Source organism: Protopterus annectens, chromosome 14.part0, assembly GCF_019279795.1.
Source record: "Protopterus annectens isolate FY-2018-M chromosome 14.part0, PAN1.0, whole genome shotgun sequence".
In the NCBI taxonomy this organism is placed as follows: domain Eukaryota; kingdom Metazoa; phylum Chordata; order Ceratodontiformes; family Protopteridae; genus Protopterus; species Protopterus annectens.
Window position 1 is genome coordinate 160,088,336 of NC_056748.1, and position 22,878 is coordinate 160,111,213.

The following is a 22,878-nucleotide window of genomic DNA, read 5'->3' on the forward strand; positions in this document are numbered from 1 at the left end:
CACAGTGAAAGTAGCTGACTCCAAATCAGACTTCAGACCAGTGCAAGTGGAGTACCACAGGGTTCAGTCCTGGGTCCTCTCCTGTTTGGCATCTACTTCTCAGAAGTCCAGGCTAACACAGTACGTCTTTCGCTAACTAAGTTCACAGACAACTGCAAACTAGGAGCCATAATAGAATTGCCTAATGATGTGGACATTCTATAAAGGGGCTTCACTGAGACTAATGCGTGATGTCAAAGTCATGCCCTCATTCTCAATGCCAAGAAGTGCATTGTCATCACCTTTGGGAAAACACTGTATCCATGAACTTCCACATATGTGGTAGCGTACTAAATACCGAAAGTGTGATGAAACCTTGGAACACAGCTGGACAGTAGTCTCTCCTTTATCACATCGTCACAGTAGTCAGGAAATCCTTCTACGTGGCACACCTCATCACAAAGTAGGTTCTCCTCCCAAAAACAAAAATAGGTCATTGTTCCTCTCTACTCATCCCTCATCAGACCCATTATAGAGTACAATGCCCTGTTTGGCATATACCTTGCAAGGAATCTACAACTAGAAAGGCCACAGAAATACCTCACTAAGAGGATTACCTGCCTCATACAGATACCACACGCAGACACAGTCTCAAAAAACTCCAGCTCTACTCCATCGCATATCAGCTACTCAGAGGCAACCTCTGTCTAACATACAAAGCCATGTCAAACCCAGATCTGTTGGACATGCTACACTTAAAGAAATACCAATCTCTCCGAGCCACATGCTCCAGGGACCTAAACCTTGTCACCACAATAAACAGAAAATGATGGAGGGATAGATTCCTGTCCCTGAGACTTCCCATGCTCTGTAACAGACTACCCATTCATGCCAAAACAACTCCTCATTAGCTCTCTAAGAAAAATCTTGACAACTGGATGGGAAATAGGAAATTCACCCTGAGGATCACTTCTGTGGCTCTGCTCAACAGGGGCACAGGAAAATAACTTTTTTGACTAGGCTTATATAGGCCCTAAGGCCAATAGCCTAGTACCTACCTATGAACTAACAAGACTCTTCTGAATAAATGCAGAATAATAAGCGCACACAGTAAGCATTTTTACACACTGAGATACTTCAAACAACTTTAGTTATGGTATTCAGGGCTTTAGTTAATGCGAAATAATAGTTTATGCCAAAACATGCAGTTGCCTTGCTTTATTTACACTTAATGTGCCCCCTTTTTTTGGCCTTGTATTCGTTTTGCTCGTTTAATCTCTTTTCATGCCCACTGGACTTTTCATGTGCCCGTTTTACTCTAAACATGCCCGTTTTGTTTAAGCATACTCGTTTTGCAACTCTGAAGTATTTTCTGACCCTTTATAAGCTTTTCTGACAATTGTTTGTTCAAATAACTCAATCCTAAACATTTCGCTTAGTTAATAAACCTTTTGTGCCTTTTGCCTGTTTAATAATACAGTTTGTGCGCTTGTAATGCTCCGTTTCATCTTTTTTATAAAAGAAACTGCAATTTTTTGTTACCTTTGGTGCTTTTCTGACTCGTTTTCATGCTCATTTCTTTTAGTTTACCTGCACTGTTGTCTCTGCACCTCATGGCTCTGAATATCAGTTTCTGGCATCCCTCTTCTGACTCCATGTTGCTTGCCCAGTCAGGACACAATACACGAGACTTTGTGGGTTCTGTTCAAGGAGCTTTATCATGTACAAATACATCAGGATTGAGGCTTAATACTTTAACTTATGTAAATTTATAAACAAACTAGCTACTACACTCATACATGTTATTGAGCCTTAATACTTTAACTTATGTAAATTTATAAACAAACTAGCTACTACACTCATACATGTTCACTCTCTGGCTGTACTCTCAAAATGGCACTAAGTATAGCACGTGCTCGCTATTTATATATGCATGTTCAGTCCTTGAAACGCTTCTTAAAGACACAGCACATGCACTCTGTTCTACATCTGACAAGGATTGATACAGTACAGGCAAACAGAAAAATACGGGGTTCTTAAATGAAAGACCAGCACTGGTAGAGTTTTTAACAGAATCGAGAACAGAAGCTGCTGTTAAAAAAGGAATAATTAGTACAGCATATAAAATATTGTATAATAATTTTAAGAATCAATCAGAGGAGCTTAGAAAGGATTGGGAAAGAGAGACTGGATAAGCAATTCACAGAGACACAATGGGCGGATATATGTGCATCTCTCAAACATGCAACAAAGTCTAGAAGATTTAGGATCTTTGCCTGGAAGTGTTTACATAGGTATTTTTACACCCAAAGTAGACTCCGAAGAATTTTTCCTCAGGTGGATAGCAAATGTTGGAGGTGTGATGGGGAAAGAGGTGGCTGAGGACATATTTTTTTGGGAGTGCAGTGAGCTGGCAGACTTTAGGGATTCCCTCCAGATTGTTGTGTTGGAGATGCTGGGTAAGCAGATTGGACTGACTGGGGAGATGATTTCTTCTGAGCTATGATAAAGAATCGGAATTGCCTAGACAAAGTCTTGCTGAGTAATTATGGTGGCTGCGAAAAAAAAAAGCAATTACTAGAAAATGGAAATCAAAGTCTAGACCAACTTTACTAGAAGTCGTGAATATAGTAACAGAGATAAAACAACTGGAATTGGGACCTTTAGAAAAGGGAAGGAGCAAACTACATAGGAAAAATGGGAATAGTGGGAACAATATATGAAGAGAAGGAACGCGGTTTAAAAGGCAGGATGTGAATGAACCATATGAAGCTTAGCTGACAATGACTGGATAGATTGTGATGTACAATAGTTTTAATGGTGTCTGTGATGTACAACATTTGCAACTAAAGTGATAATTTTGCTTTTCATTTATATAAATTTAACACTGCCCATGTCATACATGAGTTAAAAAAAAGATGCTTACTGGAAAAAATGCTGAATGCATGCATCTGGGAAGCAAAACCATGAGAAAGCAGTACAAAACTAAGGGGGGGGGGGAATACCAGCACCCTCACTGGAAAGGAAGCAACTGTAACCCAGAAGGAGTGGTAGAATGGTCTGTTCTGTAGACAGGAAAGAAGTTGTAAAGGGATTGGTTAATGAGCTAACAAAGGAAAATACATTCACCCAGGTGAGGAGCAGATGCACAACCACATGTGATTTAGGTGGTCTGGATTAACAATGGAAAGTTTCATGGCCTCTTCTAGGTATGTTGGGGGAGTGTGTTTTTTTTGTTTTTACACTGTTTTGTTTTTAAGACTTTTACTGAATCACTTAAGACATAGGCACACATACATTAAAGTCAATATGGGCTTATTTCCTTTTCCATTAGTCATATTTGTGCATTATACACATTACATACATTTTTTTCATTTTAATTACTCACTTCAGAATTACACAAATTGCTCAATTCCTGCCTTACCTTAAACTTCATTCTTCCTCCTGGACGTTATTCTTCATGTACTGTTCCCACAAATTCCATTTACGGATGCGTAATTTGCCCTTTCCTGCATCTAACATCTACTTTACAATGTTCATTATTTCAATTACAGCTGGTTTAGATTTTGATTTTCCAGTAATTGTTTTCTGGCAGCCAACAGCATTAAACTTAGTAAGGCCTTACTATGTTATAAAAAATTTAGATCCTGTGTACCAGCTAAATGAGAATAATTTCCACAGCATTTCTAGCAGAGTACTCTGTATAAAAATCTACCAACATGTTAAACTCGCAAAAATACATGCTCCCAATGACTTCCCTCTTTTACAGTTATCTACACAGGGAACATTCTCTGAAATCTCCTTGAGGTATTAAAATGCGTCTGTGAACAGTTCCACACACAAATCCTAAACCTACAGTATTTGCATACTAAGGAACAATACAGATGTTGTTGCAATGTTCCTTTGTAAAATACCTTTCTGATCGCTCGTCAATCTCTAACCTTCTCCTTATACCTACCATATAACATTTTTATATGCTCCAATAGTTATCCCTTTTTTAACACCATCTTTTGTTGTAGGCAATGCACATTTTACTAGAGATGGTCTCACTTAGCACACTGCTATCCCTTTCTCTTTGTCTAACTTCCGATATCCTGGCAGGGAAGGCAGTCTCTAACCGGCAGTCCAAACTTCTTCTTGGTCTCATCCCACTGTACTACTTTCCCTTGTTAGATATTTGCTCCCAAATACCTTGGTTCCTTTGCTAATTTTGTTCAATAAATTCCAGCCCCCTCTTGCCTATTTTCTATACCCCTGCTTGCAGTCATTCCCAGTGGCAAAATCTTTCTCCATTCACATGTTGGCCTAGTTCTAAGAATACATTTTGCAAATTTATGAATATAATTCTGGACACACTTATTCTCCTTAAGGATCTGAATTCCTCCTCCTCTTTCTGTTTCATCATCAGCCCCTTCCACTGATTTTTAACCTTCAGCATGAGTTAAGTATCTCAGCCGTAACTGTGTAGATACAAAGTAACCATTCAAATCAGGCAATCCTGGTCTACACCCTTGTCCTATGGGAAGAAATCAACTTATCCCACTTGTATCTTGCCTTCTTCCCCTACCAAATAAATTTGTTCAACTATTACTTCCATAATCTTTCCTCTGGGTGATAAATATATTCCTGACATATATTTAAAGTAAAAAGGACTAAATATTTTCACTGCTTGCAACTTGCTATACACAGCCAACAGTTTCCAATTTCTCATTTTTTATCATCTTTTGTTTAGTCTCTTCCCACACCTACACAGCTGGATAACAGAATCCTTTTTAATCCATATACCTAAATATTTCATCTTACCATGTCTCACAAATATGGGCATTGCTAAAACAATTTTTGTATGGGTACACAGTTTGCGGATATAGCCTTTGTTTTATCTTCAAAAAGACTCTAAACTGACTCAAAATATTCTACAAAATTAACATGTCTTTTTGTGGATTCAGGTGAAAATATCTGCAAATAAAGCTATTTTTTGATTAACCTACCAGCTGCATTTAAAGTTGCGAGCCCTTTGTTTTCTTTGCTAATGGTTTTAAATACAAAGCAAACAAAGGGAAAGAAGACCCCCTGCCTGGTTCCTCTATATAAAAAACAGCTTGTTGGAAAAGAACACTCCTATTTAACTCCTTGCCTTCGACCCTTCATATGACCCAACTATCCCCAATACTTTATCAGGTAACACTGATGCTTCTACTGCCCTACTCATAAACCCAAGCTGACCTACTTAAGGATTTATCTGCATCAAGGCCAACCAAACAGTAGCTGCATTTTTCCTTGCATTCTGCTTCCCCTCTGGGTCATCACTGTTCTATTCATGTCAAATATTGGCTTCCCCTCCCAAGAACCACACTTATCCATATCTATCAGTTTGTGCCACACCTTTGCCTTTCTCTTAGCACAATCAAAAACTTTATAATCATGGTTTAAAATTGAAACGAGTGTATGTGAAGCTAGGCCTGAAGATATTCACCCTCTTTGGGTATTACAGCCACCACAAGATTTTTTTTTCAAAGCTGCTTGTGTTTCCTCTCCCTTTTAAAATACTGTTAAACAAAACCTTCCAGATCTTTATCACTTTTTTATCCCTCAAAACTTCCACAGGAATGTTGCCCGTTTCTGGAGACTTCCGTGTTCATTATACTGCACCATTTTTTTATCTTATCTCCGACTATCATAGCTACTGTTGAGCCTCATCTTCCTCTAACATTGGCATAATTAAGCTTTTTATAAATATTTCCAGTTCTGCCTTTTCTGGTTTCCACATTCCTCCTCTTTACATGTTTCATAACATTTCTAATACTGCTCTATAAGATCTTCACTTTTTGTCATAGGTTTCCTAAGTTTGGTAAAAAACCATTTTTGCATTTTTCTGTTGCCTAAGTCAGTATGCTAAAAGTTTTTGTGCTCTGAAGTTAACAAAAACAGTTGCTTAACAGCATCATTTGTAACCTCATGCTATTACCCAAATACCCCCTTACTTTCCTTTTGTACTCTGCAGATAAAAGCATCATTTGTAACCTCATGCTATTACCCCAAATACCCCCTTACTTTTCCTTTTATACTCTGCAGATATAATTTGTAACCTCATGCTATTACCGAAATACCCCCTTAGTTTTCCTTGTGTACTCTGCAGATAACAGCATCATTTGTAACCTCATGCTATTACCCAAGTACCCCCTTACTTTTCCTTTTGTACTCTGCAGATAACAGCATCATTTGTAACCTCATGCTATTACCCAAATACCCCCTTACTTTTCCTTTTCTGCTCTGCAGCTCCTCTTGTTCTTCCAGATTCGCACTATTATGCAATATTTTAACCTTTGTCAGCTCCTCTAATTCTTACTTCCTTTCTCATATCTACTCAGCTTTTATTTTTACCATATTTTAAACTATATTTTCATTTTGCCCTACTCACTAGTTATTCCTCCAGATGACATTTCTATTTTCTCTAATAACTCTCTAATCATTTCCACTACCCATTCCTTGAATTCCTCTCTTAACAGGGAGGCAATACTTCATGTTTCCTTCATCACCCTGCATCTATATCTTTATCTTGGCTTTTGTTGGTGCACAATCTGAAATGCAATGTAATACAAAAGTCTAGCCCAGTCAGTGTACCTTGGTGAGTATTAGATAAATTCTGTCAGATTTCCTACTACTACATTCACATCTTCTATATCAAATATTTTCATATTTCTTCAGGAATCAACCCTCATTTGTTTTCTTTCCCTGTCTAGTCCCCCAATTACTCCTTACTACCCTCCCATAAATAATGTTCCCTGCTGAAAGACTATTTCTCCCAAAATTGTTTTTAAGCTCCATAACATTAGCTTTTGATAGAATATAAATACATGTCAGCGTAATCCTTCTCCCTTGCCAATAGCCCCTTACTACCACAAATCTCTCATTGACATTTTCCTGTTCAGTCACTACTGTAACTCACTCTAGCAATCAGTATTACCACTTTTCCTTTGTCCCTTATATTCTACTGAATACCCCCCCCCAGAAATCCTTTATTCAAATTCCCAAGTTCATCTCTACCCAAATGTGTGCCCCTCCCCCAACATTGCCATTTGTACCCTACATTCTTTAATATAATGCAATATTTCTTTGCTTTCTGTCTACATCTCTATGGCCCTTAACAGGCAGTCATGACTCTTAAGTTGTTACTCCCACCCATTATAAATGACAGTTCTTTTGAGCATGTATTTCTTACATATGGTGTATATGCACAAACTATTTAGCTAGCTGATCTTTTAAGTACTTGTCTTCTCAAAACTAATTGAGCCTGTCACAATGAGACTTTCTGCTTCAAAGAAAACAAAAAAACAAACAAAATAAATTAAAATAAATAAATAAAACATTTTCAAAATCCTTCATCTCCTCATAACTTGGAGCTAACACAATGCTGTATATTTTCAACAAATGAGATCACTTCAGATAGGAGTAGGTGCTCCAAATCCACACACATTCATAGGCACTACCTAATCTAAAATTCAAGTTAACTATGCTAAAAGCACGTTGCAGCCTTGTGTTTCCACTCATATATATTGCTATCTGTTCTTTCATCTCATTTCCTTCCATAGAACTGAAACTATCCTCCAATTGCTATTCTTTCACCTCTCTCTAAACTACTCGAAACATGTATTCATCTCCAGGTCATGAAATTCTTACCAACAAATAACCTTCTCACAAACACCCAGCATGGGGTTTTGCCCATCTTATAGTACCACTACATCTCTGCTATCCTTCACTAACACCACAAACCGTCACAGGAATAACAACTTTGTATCTGGCATTTTTCTAGACCTATCAAAAGCTTTTGATATGGTTTCTTATTCCAAACTAATAGATGTATTAATTGAACTATCCTTCTCACCATCTGCTACAGGTTGGTTTAATAGCTATTTATCTGTCAATCAACAATCTGTTCTTAGCCAAGGTGACCATGCCTTCTTTTATCCATTGGTGTCCCACAAGGATCTTTCTTAGGCCTTCTTTTCTCCCTCTTTACTAATAATCTACATACACCTACCCCCACGTGGTTCTATAATACAGTCTGCAGATGATTCAACACTTATCTGCGACTAATAATCTACACACAGCTACTCCACATGGTTCTATAATACAGTCTGCAGATGAATCAACACTTATCTGTGACTAATAATCTACACACACCTACTCCACATGGTTCTATAACACAGTATGCAGATGATTCAACACTTATCTGTGACTAATAATCTACACACAGCTACTCCACATGGTTCTATAATACAGTCTGCAGATGATTCAACACTTATCTGTGACTAATAATCTACACACAGCTACTCCACATGGTTCTATAATACAGTATGCATATGATTCAACACTTATCTGTGACTAATAATCTACACACAGCTACTCCACATGGTTCTATAATACAGTCTGCAGATGATTCAACACTTATCTGTGACTAATAATCTACACCTACTCCACATGGTTCTATAATATAGTATGCAGATGATTCAACACTTATCTGTGACTAATAATCTACACACACCTACTCCACATGGTTCTATAATACAGTATGCAGATGATTCAACACTTAACTGTTACTAATAATCTACACACACCTACTCCACATGGTTCTATAATACAGTCTGCAGATGATTCAACACTTAACTGTTACTAATAATCTACACACACCTACTCCACATGGTTCTATAATACAGTCTGCAGATGATTCAACACTTATCTGTGACTAATAATCTACACACAGCTACTCCACATGGTTCTATAATACAGTCTGCAGATGATTCAACACTTAACTGTTACTAATAATCTACACACACCTACTCCACATGGTTCTATAATAGTCTGCAGATGATTCAACACTTATCTGTGACTAATAATCTACACACATCTACTCCACATGGTTCTATAATACAGTATGCAGAAGATTCAACACTTATCTGTGACTAATAATCTACACACAGCTACTCCACATGGTTCTATAACAGTCTGCAGATGATTCAACACTTATCTGTGACTAAACCTACACACAGCTACTCCACATGGTTCTATAATACAGTATGCAGATGATTCAACACTTATCTGTGACTAATAACCTACACACAGCTACTCCACATGGTTCTATAACAGTCTGCAGATGATTCAACACTTATCTGTGACTAATAACCTACACACAGCTACTCCACATGGTTCTATAACAGTCTGCAGATGATTCAACACTTATCTGTGACTAATAATCTACACACAGCTACTCCACATGGTTCTATAATACAGTCTGCAGATGATTCAACACTTATCTGTGACTAATAATCTACACACAGCTACTCCACATGGTTCTATAATACAGTCTGCAGATGATTCAACACTTATCTGTGACTAATAATCTACACACAGCTACTCCACATGGTTCTATAATGCAGCATGTAGATGATTCAACACTTATCTGTGACTAATAACCTACACACAGCTACTCCACATGGTTCTATAACAGTCTGCAGATGATTCAACACTTATCTGTTACTAATAATCTACACACAGCTACTCCACATGGTTCTATAATACAGTACGCAGATGATTCAACACTTAACTGTTACTAATAATCTACACACAGCTACTCCACATGGTTCTATAATACAGTCTGCAGATGATTCAACACTTATCTGTGCGGCCACTTCTCTATCAGCTCTTCATTCTCAGAGACAGGAATCTTTCACTTCTGTTGAAACATGGTTAGCCAATGCCCATCTAATCCTGAACCCAAAACAAAACTAAATTATTACTCTTCCAACCTAACAAGACATCCATCTCATGCCCACCATTTAACATAATAGTCAAAGACAATACAGTCATCTTCCCGACAACCCATACAAAGCTTCTTGGAGTGGAAGTAAACAATAACCTAAAATTTGACTTGCATATCTCCCTAACAATAAAAAAAGTCCATAAGAAACTTGGAAGTCTATATAGGCACAACAGGTTCTCGACGAAAATGGCCAAAATTACATTAGCCCAAACCTGTCTGCTCTCCACTCTATTATATGCCTCTCCAAATTTTAGGAAAACCCAACTTATCTAAACTAGAAGCATGTTATAATAAAATTGCTAAGTTTATATCTGACTGCCCATATAGAACACATTGTACAGCTTTAAGGATACCAGACTAGCTTGAACTTCCCAACATTATTCTTTATAACTAACTCTCTCAACCTCACAAAACTGTAACACAACCCACCAGAACCCATGCTCCACAAAATCTCATCCTTCCTTAAAATTCCATCAGATCACTTCACTCTAATAATAAGAGCTTACTCGTCATCTCCAAGGCCAACAACATTGCAGGAGAATCTTTATTTTCCATCTATATATCTTTTATATGGAACTCCCTACCTAACTACAGTCTCTTAGTCTCATCCACTAATCACTTTAAGGCATCACTTACAGATTATCTAAAAAAAAAATAAGTGGCTATGTTCCTGTACTAACCACTCGTGAATGCTCTGATACATCACTGTATACCCCCAACCATATCCAACTTCTTCTCCAGTGTTTAATCTTTTACCCCTACCGGCCTGTCTTAACCTTAAATTTTGACTTAAGTCCCTGACACAGTGTCCAGGAGAACTCCTATGAATTCTTGCCTCTGACACAGACTAAGGTGAGATTTTGGAAGATTGACGGTGATGCACAGATCTTGAAAAAGGTTTAGAGTGAAGTCTGTAGCAAGTGAAAGAAAATGCTTTGTGGGAGCCATGAGGAGCCAATTGTCCAGGTAAGGGAAGACCTGAAACCCCTGCAGCTGGAGATGGGCTGCAACCACTGCCATACATTTTAACACCTGGGGGGATAAGGTGAGACTGAAGGGCAAGGCTCTGAACTGATAATGATTGGCTCCCAAGCTGGAAGTGCAGAAATCTCCTGGAGTGCCTGTCTATTTTGATGTGATAGTACGCATCCTTGAGGTCTATCGAGTACATCCAGTTGTCCTTGCGCAGAAGAATGGCGTGAACAGTGACCATCTGGAACTTTGACTTCTTAACCGATAAATTCAGACTGCCAAGGTCCAAAATGGGACACAGGTCCCCTGTTCTTTTGGGCAGTAAAAAAAAAAAAGTGAGATTAAGTACTGGATCATTGTTGTCCTGTTGGGACCTTCTCGACTGCTCTTTTTAGGGGGACGCCTTGCACCTCTTTGAAAGCCAACGCCCTTTGGCGGGGTGACTTTTGGATCAGAGGGGGAAGACTTAAGTGTACAACATATCCCCTGGACACAATTGTTTAGCACCCACTGGTCGGAGGTAATTGCCGCCCAAGCCAGGTGGTGCAAGGAGATATGACCCAGACTACCTCCAGGACAGGGCAGTCAGGCATCTCTTCAGGAGCACTGTGGGGGCTTCTCAGAGATGGTTTCCTGGAAGCCCTGATTTTGCGGACCCCCTCTGCAGCAGAGTCTGCCATCGAATCCCCTTCCCCGACCGGAAGAAGAGGATTCCTTCGAAGCATCCTGGAATGAAGCCTGTGTCCTGTGAACCCATAGCTTTTTACTACCCCTCTGAATCTTAGAAAAAGAACGTTGGGAAGTAGAAAACTTGATGCAGATTGCTGACAAAGTCTTTCCCTCCTGCTCACTGCAGGTCAAAGTGTCCTTGACTGAGGGACCAACGAGGGTAGATCCATCAAATAGGGCATTAATAAAGGATGCCTCAAAGTTGTCTGCAAACCCACTCCAAAAGGAAGACGAAATCTCTGGGACCAAATCCCTTTGTAGCCGTATAATGTGTGCCATGTAATTTGTAGTCCTCAGTTCGAACTTAGCTGAGGCATATGTGCACTTCCTGAACTGGTCAATCACCCTACACTCCCTGTTAGTGGGATGGACCATAGCGCTATGTTCCACGAGCTCTTAGTGGCTGTGGCAAACACAATAGCATCTACTGGGACACCTTTACTCCAAAACGGTTTGTCCTTGGGGGGGGGGGGCTAAAGAGCTCATCTGCCCTCTTGGGGACTGATTCAACTGTGTCCAGCTCCTTCCATGCCCTGCTGGCAACAAGCTGGACTAACTCATCTGCAGGGGGAGACACCCAGGAAGTGTATGGGCCCACCCCAAATGCCTTCAGGAACACGGACTTCTCAGAGGATGGGGTGGGGGAAGACCAACCACCTCATTCTTTCAGTATCTCCAGTATGTCACCAAAGGACACCTCCTTGGACGGTAGTCTGGGGGACCCATCCTCTTCCTCTAAATCCATGTCTTCCGTTAGAGAGACTGAAGGGGAGTCTAGGTGCCTCCTCTTGCACGTCCTCTTCCGAGGAGGCTCCTCCACCGTGGGCTCTGGGAAGGACTCGGAAAAGGAGGGAGCTCATATGGGGGTTATGCCCTTCGGAAGGTGATCCCTCGGGGAGGGAGCTGACCCCATACTAATGATGCAGGCTCGCCACCCAAAACGGAACCAGGCCAGGTAGGATCTAGAGCCGAGGAAGAGGCTGCCGACCAAACGGAGACAGTCCTATCACCCAGAAGGTGGATGGACTGGACAAAGTCCCCCCTTCCTCCTCACCAGACAAGACCGACTGGGGTGAGAGGGGAGACCCCTGCCAAGTGCGGTCTCTGGACGATATCGGCCCAAAGCTATCGAGGGCAGAGGCCCTCAAGGAAAGGGAACAGTCCAAAAACTCCATGCTGAAACCCCCCACCCCAATGCCCCCCAGGGATATCTTGGGCCCGAGGCAAAGCCAACCCAGCAGGCAAGTGGGCTAAGCCAGCCAGTGACCCAGGTGGCATGGGAGTAGGGACAATACCCGACACCAACAGCCTCTTCTAGGACAAGCTCTGACCCCGGGCCACCAAATTCCCAGGAGTCAGGTGGGAGGAGAGGAGATCAGAGGTGGGTGAAACACCCCTTGGCAAGTGGCTAGGGGACGGAAGCAGACCCAGTTCCATTTGAGCTTTGTGAAAGCTCCTAATCATCTGGTCCATGTCAGATGGGAGCAAACTCCCAGTGGACTGAGAGAAGACTGAAGAATGGCCAGAATATCTGTGGTCCCTGGAAGAGGAATTGCAAGACCTCCTCAGAGCCGAAAGCTTGGAGGTGGCTGGGGAGTCAATAACAACAATCGGCTCCAAAGGAGCCGTCTGACCCGAAGGCCCAGATGGATCTGAGCGAACAAGATTTTCCACCAATGGATCCGACGAGGTTGTAGGAGTCGAGGGGGATCTAGAGTCTATTGGATCGGAGGACCTCCAAACTTCAGAGGAGTTGGATCTGGTCAGAGGAGCAGAGACATTCAGAGCAGATGTCCCCAGAGCTGATGCCCCCGAGGCTGGACTCTGATCCGGAGCATATGGCTCCAAAAGCCTGGGCCATTTGGGCAGGGGAATCCTGCGAGGAAGAGAGCTTCCTCTTGGGATCCAAAGTGGCCTTGGAGGGGGATCCCGAGACCGGGGACCCCCTTTGGCCAGACCTTTTAGGAGAAGCTTGTTACTATGGTCTAGGAGAGCCCTGGGATTGAGTCCTGCTCAGATGTCACATTCAATCTCCAAATGGGACTCTCCTAGGCAGCAGACACACTCCTCATGCGTGTCGGCAGGAGCAAGTTTCTGACCGCATGAGGAGCAGTGTCTAAAACCAGAAGGTTTCTCAGCCATCAATTTACCCCACAAAAACACACCAAAACACTCTCACGTCAAAGGGGGGAGAAGGAAAAAAATGGAAATGGGTGGGAAAAATCCTAACACCAGAGAAAGACTAAAATGGGGGGGGGTAGGAATCAACTACTAGGCGTAACAAACTAGCACTACCACTAAAAGCTTTTAAATAGAGGGGAAAAAAAGAGAAAAAAAAGTATAGAAAAAAGTTGACATAAGCACTTACCTATCTAAATTTGAGCTCGAGCAGCAGGAACATGTCTGTTCTTGATCGCGGCAAACAATCTAAGGATTACGGGCAACAGGAAGTAAGGAGAGGGGAGGAGTTTGAGCTCAGGAGCTGTCACTCACTTTGCCAGCTAGGATCCATGGTCAGATCAAAGACCCATCCGTGATCAATAATGACACGGAAAGCATCAGATTTTGATATTGCTGCTAACTGAACTTTAACCGCTGATGAACTAGCTCATTCTTTAAAATGTAAGGCCAAAAATTCAAGGATGTTACATATAGGAGCTGAAAAAGCTTCAACAGGATTTCGATGTGCCCAATACACAAATCGTTTCTGTTTACTGGAATAGAGTTTACATGTTGAAAGTTTATTTGAAGATAAAAGTATATATTGGGCAGGGGAAGAAAGCACTGGCTGTCGTTCTATTAATGGAAATGGAAAAGCCAGGCAGTCAAGCCTGAGGTTTGATGTGTCTGGATGGATCGTGCCTGTTGAGTGAGACAGGAGATCTGGAATTGGATCCAGAATCCAAGGTTGTTGACTTGTGATGCCAAAGGAACGGGAACCAAACCTGTCAAGGCCAGATGGGTGCAATGAGGAGGACTCTGCTCTTCAACATGGCAGCTTTCTGTAGGAATTTCGGAATTACTGGGATTGGTGGATAGGCATAAAGTAGACCAGGGGGCCAATCATGAAGTACAGCATCTCTCTGCGATTCCCTCTCTGGGAGGGATTAGAGCAAAGTAGCTAATGCATTTGTTTAGGGGAGAGGCGAAAAGATCACAGCAATGCTGCCCTACTCATGAAAAAGCATTTGTCACATTCTTGTTGAGAGACCACTCATAAGGTGGAAGAATGCACCTGCTCAACTTGCCTGCCTGCTATCAACATTGAACTTCCATGGAATGTACATTGCCAAGAGAAAGCGGCTGGATGAGATCACCCACTGCCACACTCTCAGTGCTTCTCGACACGAGGGATAAAATCTGGCCTTTCCTTGTTTGATGATGTACCAAACTACTGATATACAGTCTGTTTGAACTGCAGTTATCTTCAAAGGGAGAACATCGTGAAGAGCCTGCAAAGTTAAGAGCACTGCGCTCATCTCTAGGAGATGGATATAAAAATTGACCTCTTCGGGACGCCAAGTGCCTTAGACTGTTTTCCCCAGAAAATACCCTCCCCTATCTGAAGCATCTGTGGTCACTATCGCCTTTGGCTGAGGGGGGAGCGAATGGATGGTCTTGTAGAACCTGATCTGACTGAATTCACCACTTGAGATCCCTCTTTTTTTCTGTAAGTGATTCGTATCAGGGTTGACATGGGTTGGTAAAGTACTGACCATTGTGCTGCTAGCATCCACTGTAGAATCTTCATGTAAAATCTGGCTAAAGGTACTAGTGTTACTGCCATTGACACTGATCCTAGAGCGTTTAAGGAGCAAGCAGGCTGAAATCTCAGTACTGCAGATTATTTTACTGACCTGTGATCTTACAGTTCAAACCCCTGAGGGAGGCACTAAAGCTATCATTGACTTTGCGTGAAACAGTGCTCCTATGAATTCCAAATCCTGTGTTGGTTCCAGTTTGGACTTCTTGTAGTTTATGGCTATTCCCAGAAGAGAACACGTCTGCAGAACCTAATCTCTAGCTCTTACTGACGGATGCCTGGTCAGGGCAGTAATGAGCCATTCGTCGAGATACAGAAACTCCCGGACTCCTTGCAGTTTGAAGTGAGCTGCTACTACTGCCATACATTTGGTGAGCACCCTGGGGGCTGTCATAAGGCTAAAAGGCAGAACTCTGAACTGGTAATGATTTCCTCCCAGACAGAATAGCCTTCTGGATCGTCTGTTCATCTTTAGGTGATGGTACCCATCTTGTAGGTCTCTCAAGCACATACAGTCATCCTTGCCCAGAGAAAGGAGAATGGACTAGACCGTGACCATATAAAACTTGTTGCATTGAACTGACTTGTTTAAGTCGCTGAGATCTAATTAGTTTCCAGCCCCCTGTTTTCTTTGGTACTAAAAAGAACCTTGAGTAAGTTCCAGATTCTATCTGGCTTGGTGGGATCTCATCAATGACCTTTTCTAGCAACTTTTGTATTTGAATTGCTGCTTGTTCCCCCTGATTGGGTGGAACATCTGGGAGTTTTCTTGAGATTGGAGATAAAAAGGGTATTATATAACCTCTGGAAATTATCCTCTGCACCCAAGTATCCTTTATGTCTAGCCAGGCTCTCTGGTACAGGGATTAACAACCCCCAACTGCCTCCAGTGGTGGGCAACCAGGCCTCCATTCAGGAGTGCTGGTATGGTCTTGTCAAAGAAAATCTCTGGATTCCTGGTCTTACGGGCCACCTCTGTCGGGGGGGGGGGGGCACTGTCAACCGTTGGAGGTCCCCCCCTCTGCCTCTGGGGGAACTTTCTTCGTATGTGTCATGGAAAGAACCCTGGGATTTCTTGAAGCACAACTTCCAACCACCTCACTGATTCCTAGAAAGGGATCTTTGAGGGGTTGAAAAACAGACGCACACAGCAGATAGGGTCTTTCCATCCTTCTCTCACCTGGATAATGTGTCCTTCACCTTGGGGCCAAAAAAGGAGTGCAGTCAAAAGGAGCATTGATGAACGATGACTTGAAGGGCTTCACAAAATCACATAAGCGCATCCAGGCATGTCTCCTGATGGCAATGCCTGAACCCGCTGCTCTTGAGGATCCTTCAGTTACATATGAAATGAGCCTCATGGAAGAACTGGAAATAGACTGCAGTGTAGCCAACTGAAAATTCATGGATGATTGGACCTCTGCAGAAATGGATCTTGACAGGGTATTTCATAGTTCCTTAGTCAAATCTATCTCTAATCTTGTAAAATGTGCCAAGTAGTTCAGCAACCTTAAGGCAAAGGTCGCTGAAGCATAAACATGCTTCCCAAACCCGCCCATCACCCTCGACTCCCTATTAGGGGGATGAACAGTGGAACTCTCCTCAGCAAATTCTTTTTTGGTAGCCGCCTAGGGGGATGAACAGTGGAAATCTCCTCGGCAAATTCTTTTTTGGTAGCCGCCACCATGACCACGACATCAACAGGCATACCTTTACCCCAAAACTGCCTGTCCAAAGTTGGTGACATCATCCTGTCTGGTCTCCTAGGTATTGGCTCAACTGTGTCAGGTTCCTTCCACGTCCACAAAAAAACTAACTCAATAAGATCAGCAGGTTGAGTAACCCAGTAGGTAGATGGGCCAGGATCAAAAGGCTCTAGGAATACAGACTCCTCGGATGAAGGGTTACTGGGAGTCCAGCCACTTCTCTGCTTAAGGACCTCAAAGAGGTCTCCAACTGATACTTCTTCAGGATGTGGCCATGGGGACCCTTCAGCTTCATTTTAGTCTGTATCTTCAGTGATTGACACCTCTGGGGAGTCCAAGTGCTTACTTTTACACATCATCTTTTGAGTGATCTCAGTGGGATGCTCTGGGGATGTACCAGAAGAAATCGAGATACCCTGTTGGGAAGCCTGGGGGTCTCTGACTGGCTGTCATCCTGGGAAATAATGATGAGGCTCTGGGCACAGAGACATCAAGGTAGAAGGAGGATCAGAGGGTGTTGGAACCATCCATTCTGCCAAAACACAGAAAACCCTCTTCACAGCACCCATCTGACCCTGCACCGAGAGAATCTTCATCACTCTTTCCACATCTTCTTCAGTTAAACTTCTAGAAAAATGAGTGGAAACACTAGAAGGAGACCTAGGTTTGTCCAAAAAAATGTAAGGACACCCTTGAGGGCACTGGATCTACAGAAGGTGAATATGTTATTCTGGGTAGGTGACTTGAATCAGTGGAAATGGAAGTGGTCGGATCCGACATGTTTTTCTCAGATCCAAGGAAGATGGGTCTACCAATTTTTTATTTTTTCGGATCCGAAGGTGAGATCAGATCCATCTTGGGTCTTTTCTCAGATGGCTCCAAAACCATGGAAGACACAAAGTCTGAGAGACGAGGTTTTTGATTCTTTTGTTTTGGTAGACTGATCTCCAGATACAGCCACTCCAAAGATTGAGGGTAACAAAGCCCTTTAAGAAAAGCTTGTTTATACGTTCAACAGTCCTGGGGTTGAACCCATGGCAAATATAGCAATCTTCCTGGAGATGAAGTGGTTTTAGACCATACACACACAGTATGGGCATCTGATAGAGAAAGTTTATGCCCACACTTAACATTTTTTAAACCTCGCGGGGCCTTTTTTCACCATAAGCAAGCAGTATCAAAGGCAAAATTTTTTTAAGAAAACAATTTTTTTTTTTTGGAAAGAGAAGCAGAAGAGGAAAAGCCACCAGTAATGACAGAGAATTAAACTACTGCTACCAATTCACCTACCACAGTTTCAAAATTATTTTTACTTAACTTTTTGCCATTGCACTTTTAATCATCACATTTCCCTCATCACAAAATGCACAGAACTCTCAAGATTCATTGTGTTTTATCTGCTGGCAGCTGCTTTAAAATACCACTGATGGTGTACTATACAAAACTGCTTTATAATGTAACGTGTAATCTACTAAATTAATTTTTTATACACATATTAAACTGTTTTACTTACAGCTAACTTCATTTCTTTCAGTGGCCTTCTAAACATTAATGGCAAAGTGAAGTACATTCTTTACATTTCACCCATAAATTTAACAAAGTCAACAAAATTTAGTCACTCGACCACTTTGCAAAGCCATATTTCACATGCCTATTCCTATATATCCACTGGGATGGATGCTTTATAGTGTCCCATTTATTCACTAAATTCAGTGTTGTTGGTCTTCCTGATCATCTCCTGTCTTAGGGTGAAGTCCACGCTACTCCTGAGTCTTCTATTCGGCTCATGTGCTGTTTGGTCTCTCAGCTTTTCCTTTGTAAAAACAGAAAAGATTTCACAGGCAAAGTCTCTCTATGAGCTTTGTTGTCAGGGCAGAGTCACCTTCGCCTTGTTAGCTCACTCATTTGGTAAACCTTTTCCATATACTTCCTCCTCAGTCTGTTCTGCAACGAAAGTGATTTTGATCCAACAGGAAAAAATATTTTGAGGACAAGCGGATATAGCAGTTTGAATCTCATGCCTGCCTCTCAACATGACCCGACAGTTGGGATAAATGGGATTCTCTTCTGCTTCAAGTACAGTGAATAATCATTTTCCACTAACACCTGACCTACAAGTTCCCTTTTCTGCAGAAAGCTAACAAGTTACTGCAGATGCTTAGCTATAAGCATGGAAACACAATGTAGAACAGGCTTTGTTTCAGTTACTGAAAGCACAGACCAAGAAGCTAAAGGTGGGAAGTAACTGGTTTAGAAAGCATAATCGAATGGTCACAAGTATGGCCACAGACCAATTAGGTAAACTCTCTTTAGAGTATAAAGACTAGTGATTGGTGGGGGGTGTCACAGCCACTGGCCAGCAGAAAGCAGGAATGATGAGTTACTATATTATGTAAATATAGAGGTGGGCTCCTGATGTTTGACTTACTTACCTTGGTCTTTTACTCATTCACTTTATAAAAAACCTTGGGGCGTGCCATCTGCTCATTTTTAACTGGTAAGGTATTAATTGCTAAACGAAGTTATACTGATGGCAACCACCTTTAACTGTTGACGCTGTCCTCAACACATTGCTATCTGTACTTATAATGATTTAGGGGTGCTTAACAAGAATGAAACACTAACTGGGACGTCACCAGTCTGATAACCTTGGGAGGTGGCCCAAGGTAGTAAACTGAGCTACCTAAACAGAAGGCTGTAGTTCTGGATAATATGCCTCAACGTCTCTGGAAATTAATGTGAATATATAAATTTAAGACTTTAATCAATATAGTAAGCACTGAACACCACACAGACCCATTATGGTGAGAAAGGGGGCTGGTTGTTTGGCTGAAAGCTCTGTTTGATGAGGTGTTCAGAATGAAGCTTATTCATGGGTGTGTATGATGCATCCCCAGATCCAGGGGAACAGTTTACACTTCCTGCATGCGACAAGGCAGCAACTAGCAATTCAACAGTATTACTGATGTCACTTGAGAGATCATTACTTCTTGCTGGGCAAGTAATTTAAACTTTTAGATTAAAAGATTAAACACTGTTGGGGAGTGGTGCAGGTCCAAACACGGTAGCCTTACACATTACCTTTAAGTCTCTGAAGTGGCAGCCACACTTTAAGAAGCTATACTGTAGTAGGGAAACAAAGCAAAATCTGAAGAAAATAATGAATTACTGTTGTCATTTATTACTCAGAAAAATAATTTTCTTCCAAATCTCCTCCAAGTTGAAGCAGAAATTATATAAACTTGCTTCCTACTCCAATTACCTGGATGCAGAATATGAATAGTATACTGCCCATACCAAGGAGCTGGCTTACACACTTCCGTGAGATGCAGTTCAAGCACAGCTGGTCTCCAGGTCTCATACTAACTTCAGGGTCAAGTAATAAAAAAATTAAGCCACAGCTGCCACTGTGTACTACACAGGAAATGTACAAGTTTCCTGTAAAACATGTTAGGATAAGATCCCAAATGTCTGAAACAAATGAGGTTAACAAAGATGGTTGTGGCCCTCTACTGTTGGTGTGTAGATATTCAAAGCCCTGTTTTTTTTTTGGGGGGGGGGATTCTGCATACAGACACTCAGCATAAAAGACATGACATCAAAAAAAAAGGATTTTTTATGACAAGGCACCAATTTGTGATGCAATCGCACACCATTCTGGTATATAACATTATATCTCATCGTGTAAGACGACAGCAGGCCTCACCCCAGAGCATGTCAGTTCACCTCAAGCACTCTTCATGTAAATCAGGAAAATAAAACAATGACACCAGCACTAAGTAATATATGAAGTACATACATCCAGGCATGTCAGCCCAACTTCAAAGAATTCCAAAAGCTGCAGCTGGAGGGAGGAGCCATAAGTGTCATTTAATTTATGAATCTGATTTTCTGGAATGTGAATTAGCAGCCATTGTATTTAAGAAGAAGCATGCATTTGTAATTGTTAGACCTACCAGTATCTGGAAGCATAAAATCTACAGCAAATTCCGTTGCATTGTTGTAAACAGCTAGGATATTCATTTTGCAAGTTTTCCCCAAGATCAGCTGCCGAATGGAAATGGTACAGGCTTCTGACCATGCCTGATCGACTGGAGCAACACTGCCAATGAAGCATTTAACAGCCTAATAGTAAAAAGTCAAAGCAAAAGAGTGGTTCACCCAAAACAAAGCTAAGAAAAAGAGCACCAAGACTTGTATATTACTGCAAAATACAATAATCGGGTTACACAGTTTACTATGAATTTTGTAAAATAAAACTATGCAAACATAGCCTTATGCTCCCACAAAATAATCTGCATCGAAAACAGTACAACTGTGTGATCATAAAGTAACAGAGAAGGTTTTACTGCATCCACCACTTTAACAGAGGTCCCCCCTTTGGTCCTTAAGGGGGACAATACTTCTGACAGTGAAATGTTGACTTTTTTTAGCAATATCCGAACTCTTGGGATGTTCACAAACCTGGTCAAATGAGAAGATGCAATACTCCAACTGAACAATCATTTGCAAAGCAATTAGATCACCTCTAGCAAACAGTGCACACCAATAAGAAAGTACAGAAACAACAATGAAGCTCCCAAGACATGTTATTAAACAACTAATACAAAATAAATACCTGCATATACCTAGCCCTGTACTTCCACAGGGCTAAAACCCTAGACAACAAATGTTTAACTAGCAACATAGATACTGGAGGGACTAGGCAAGAAAGAATATCAGCGAATGGCGATCGGCAATTCATTTAACCTGGGGGAAGAGCAGAAGCTCCACACATTGCATTCACACCTGTAGGACTGGAGGTGTGCAGACCGTAGCAGAAAGCCTAGCAAGTCCAAGATGCACAAAGATGCGTCTCTTAGGCGGTTTTGCATATATATTACAATGTATGCACCTTCCATGAGCACCTATAGTACGGCACACAGCTGATGAGGACGTGGGGACAGCGCAGGACAGACAGCAACTTTGCAGACAAGATGACTCCCCAACACCCAAATCTAGCCATCATGGGGGAACAAAGGGCCAAAAACCTCTCACTCTGATGGAACAAAAAGCTCAATTGAGTTTAGCAAGAGGAGCCACTAGTCCACTCCTACAGACTACAAGAGGAAAAAAAAATAGTTCCATGCCTTCCAAAAAAAAAAAAAAAAAACCTCAGAGAAGTTGATGTGCAATCACTGATAAAATGGTGAGGGGGACTCTATTCCCATTAAAGAATGACTTGTAGTACATCAACTGAAGTAAGAACAAGTCTATATGAAGCAACACTCAAACACAACACAGCTAAACATACATAGCTGCTATCCACACTACCAAACATAAAATGCACCGCCAATGCACACACAGACACTTCAAAAAAGGAAAACAAATTTGCAGTCCTAATTTCACTTCTCCATATTTGAAAAAGAAACATCCAATGTGCATTACCATAATGAAAACTAAATGGCAGGTATGAAAAAAAAAAAAAGTAAAGCCCCCCTCCCACCAACACACACACACACACACACACACACACACACACACACACACACACACACACACACACACACACACACATATATAACCACTCCCAAATACCCATCTCAAACATATATACCAACTTCAAGGTCACACCAAAATGTAAAAAGGAGATGTTTCCCATAACAATGGAATTACTGCTGGCAAACGTTCCAACAATACAGTGGCAAAATAAAGAATAAAACTTGCACAACAATCACGGTCTGCGATCCTTCAGAAAACACATCGGCATTACCCACTGTGCTATGTATACGCCATCATCAGTAACAAGAAGCTATGTACTCACCATAACGTTCGATGTATGTAGTCCATCTCGCCTCACATTCTTACCAGTGGGTTTGGAGCCGAATATCGGCTCCGACTAGGCCGATTATACTAGCTCGAAGTCTTTCAAT

General features: G+C 41.5%; 1 protein-coding gene across 1 annotated transcript in view; it reads right to left on the reverse strand.

Annotated features, from left to right (window-relative positions):
- The window catches only part of TDRD1 (tudor domain containing 1), a 2,513,511-nt gene that overhangs the window by 2,053,338 nt on the left and 437,295 nt on the right, over positions 1 to 22,878 (reverse strand). Inside the window, exon 7 of the mRNA XM_044055533.1 lies at positions 20,923 to 21,091. Within this exon, the coding sequence (XP_043911468.1) occupies positions 20,923 to 21,091 (169 nt within the window). The remainder of the gene's footprint in view (positions 1 to 20,922; positions 21,092 to 22,878) is intronic.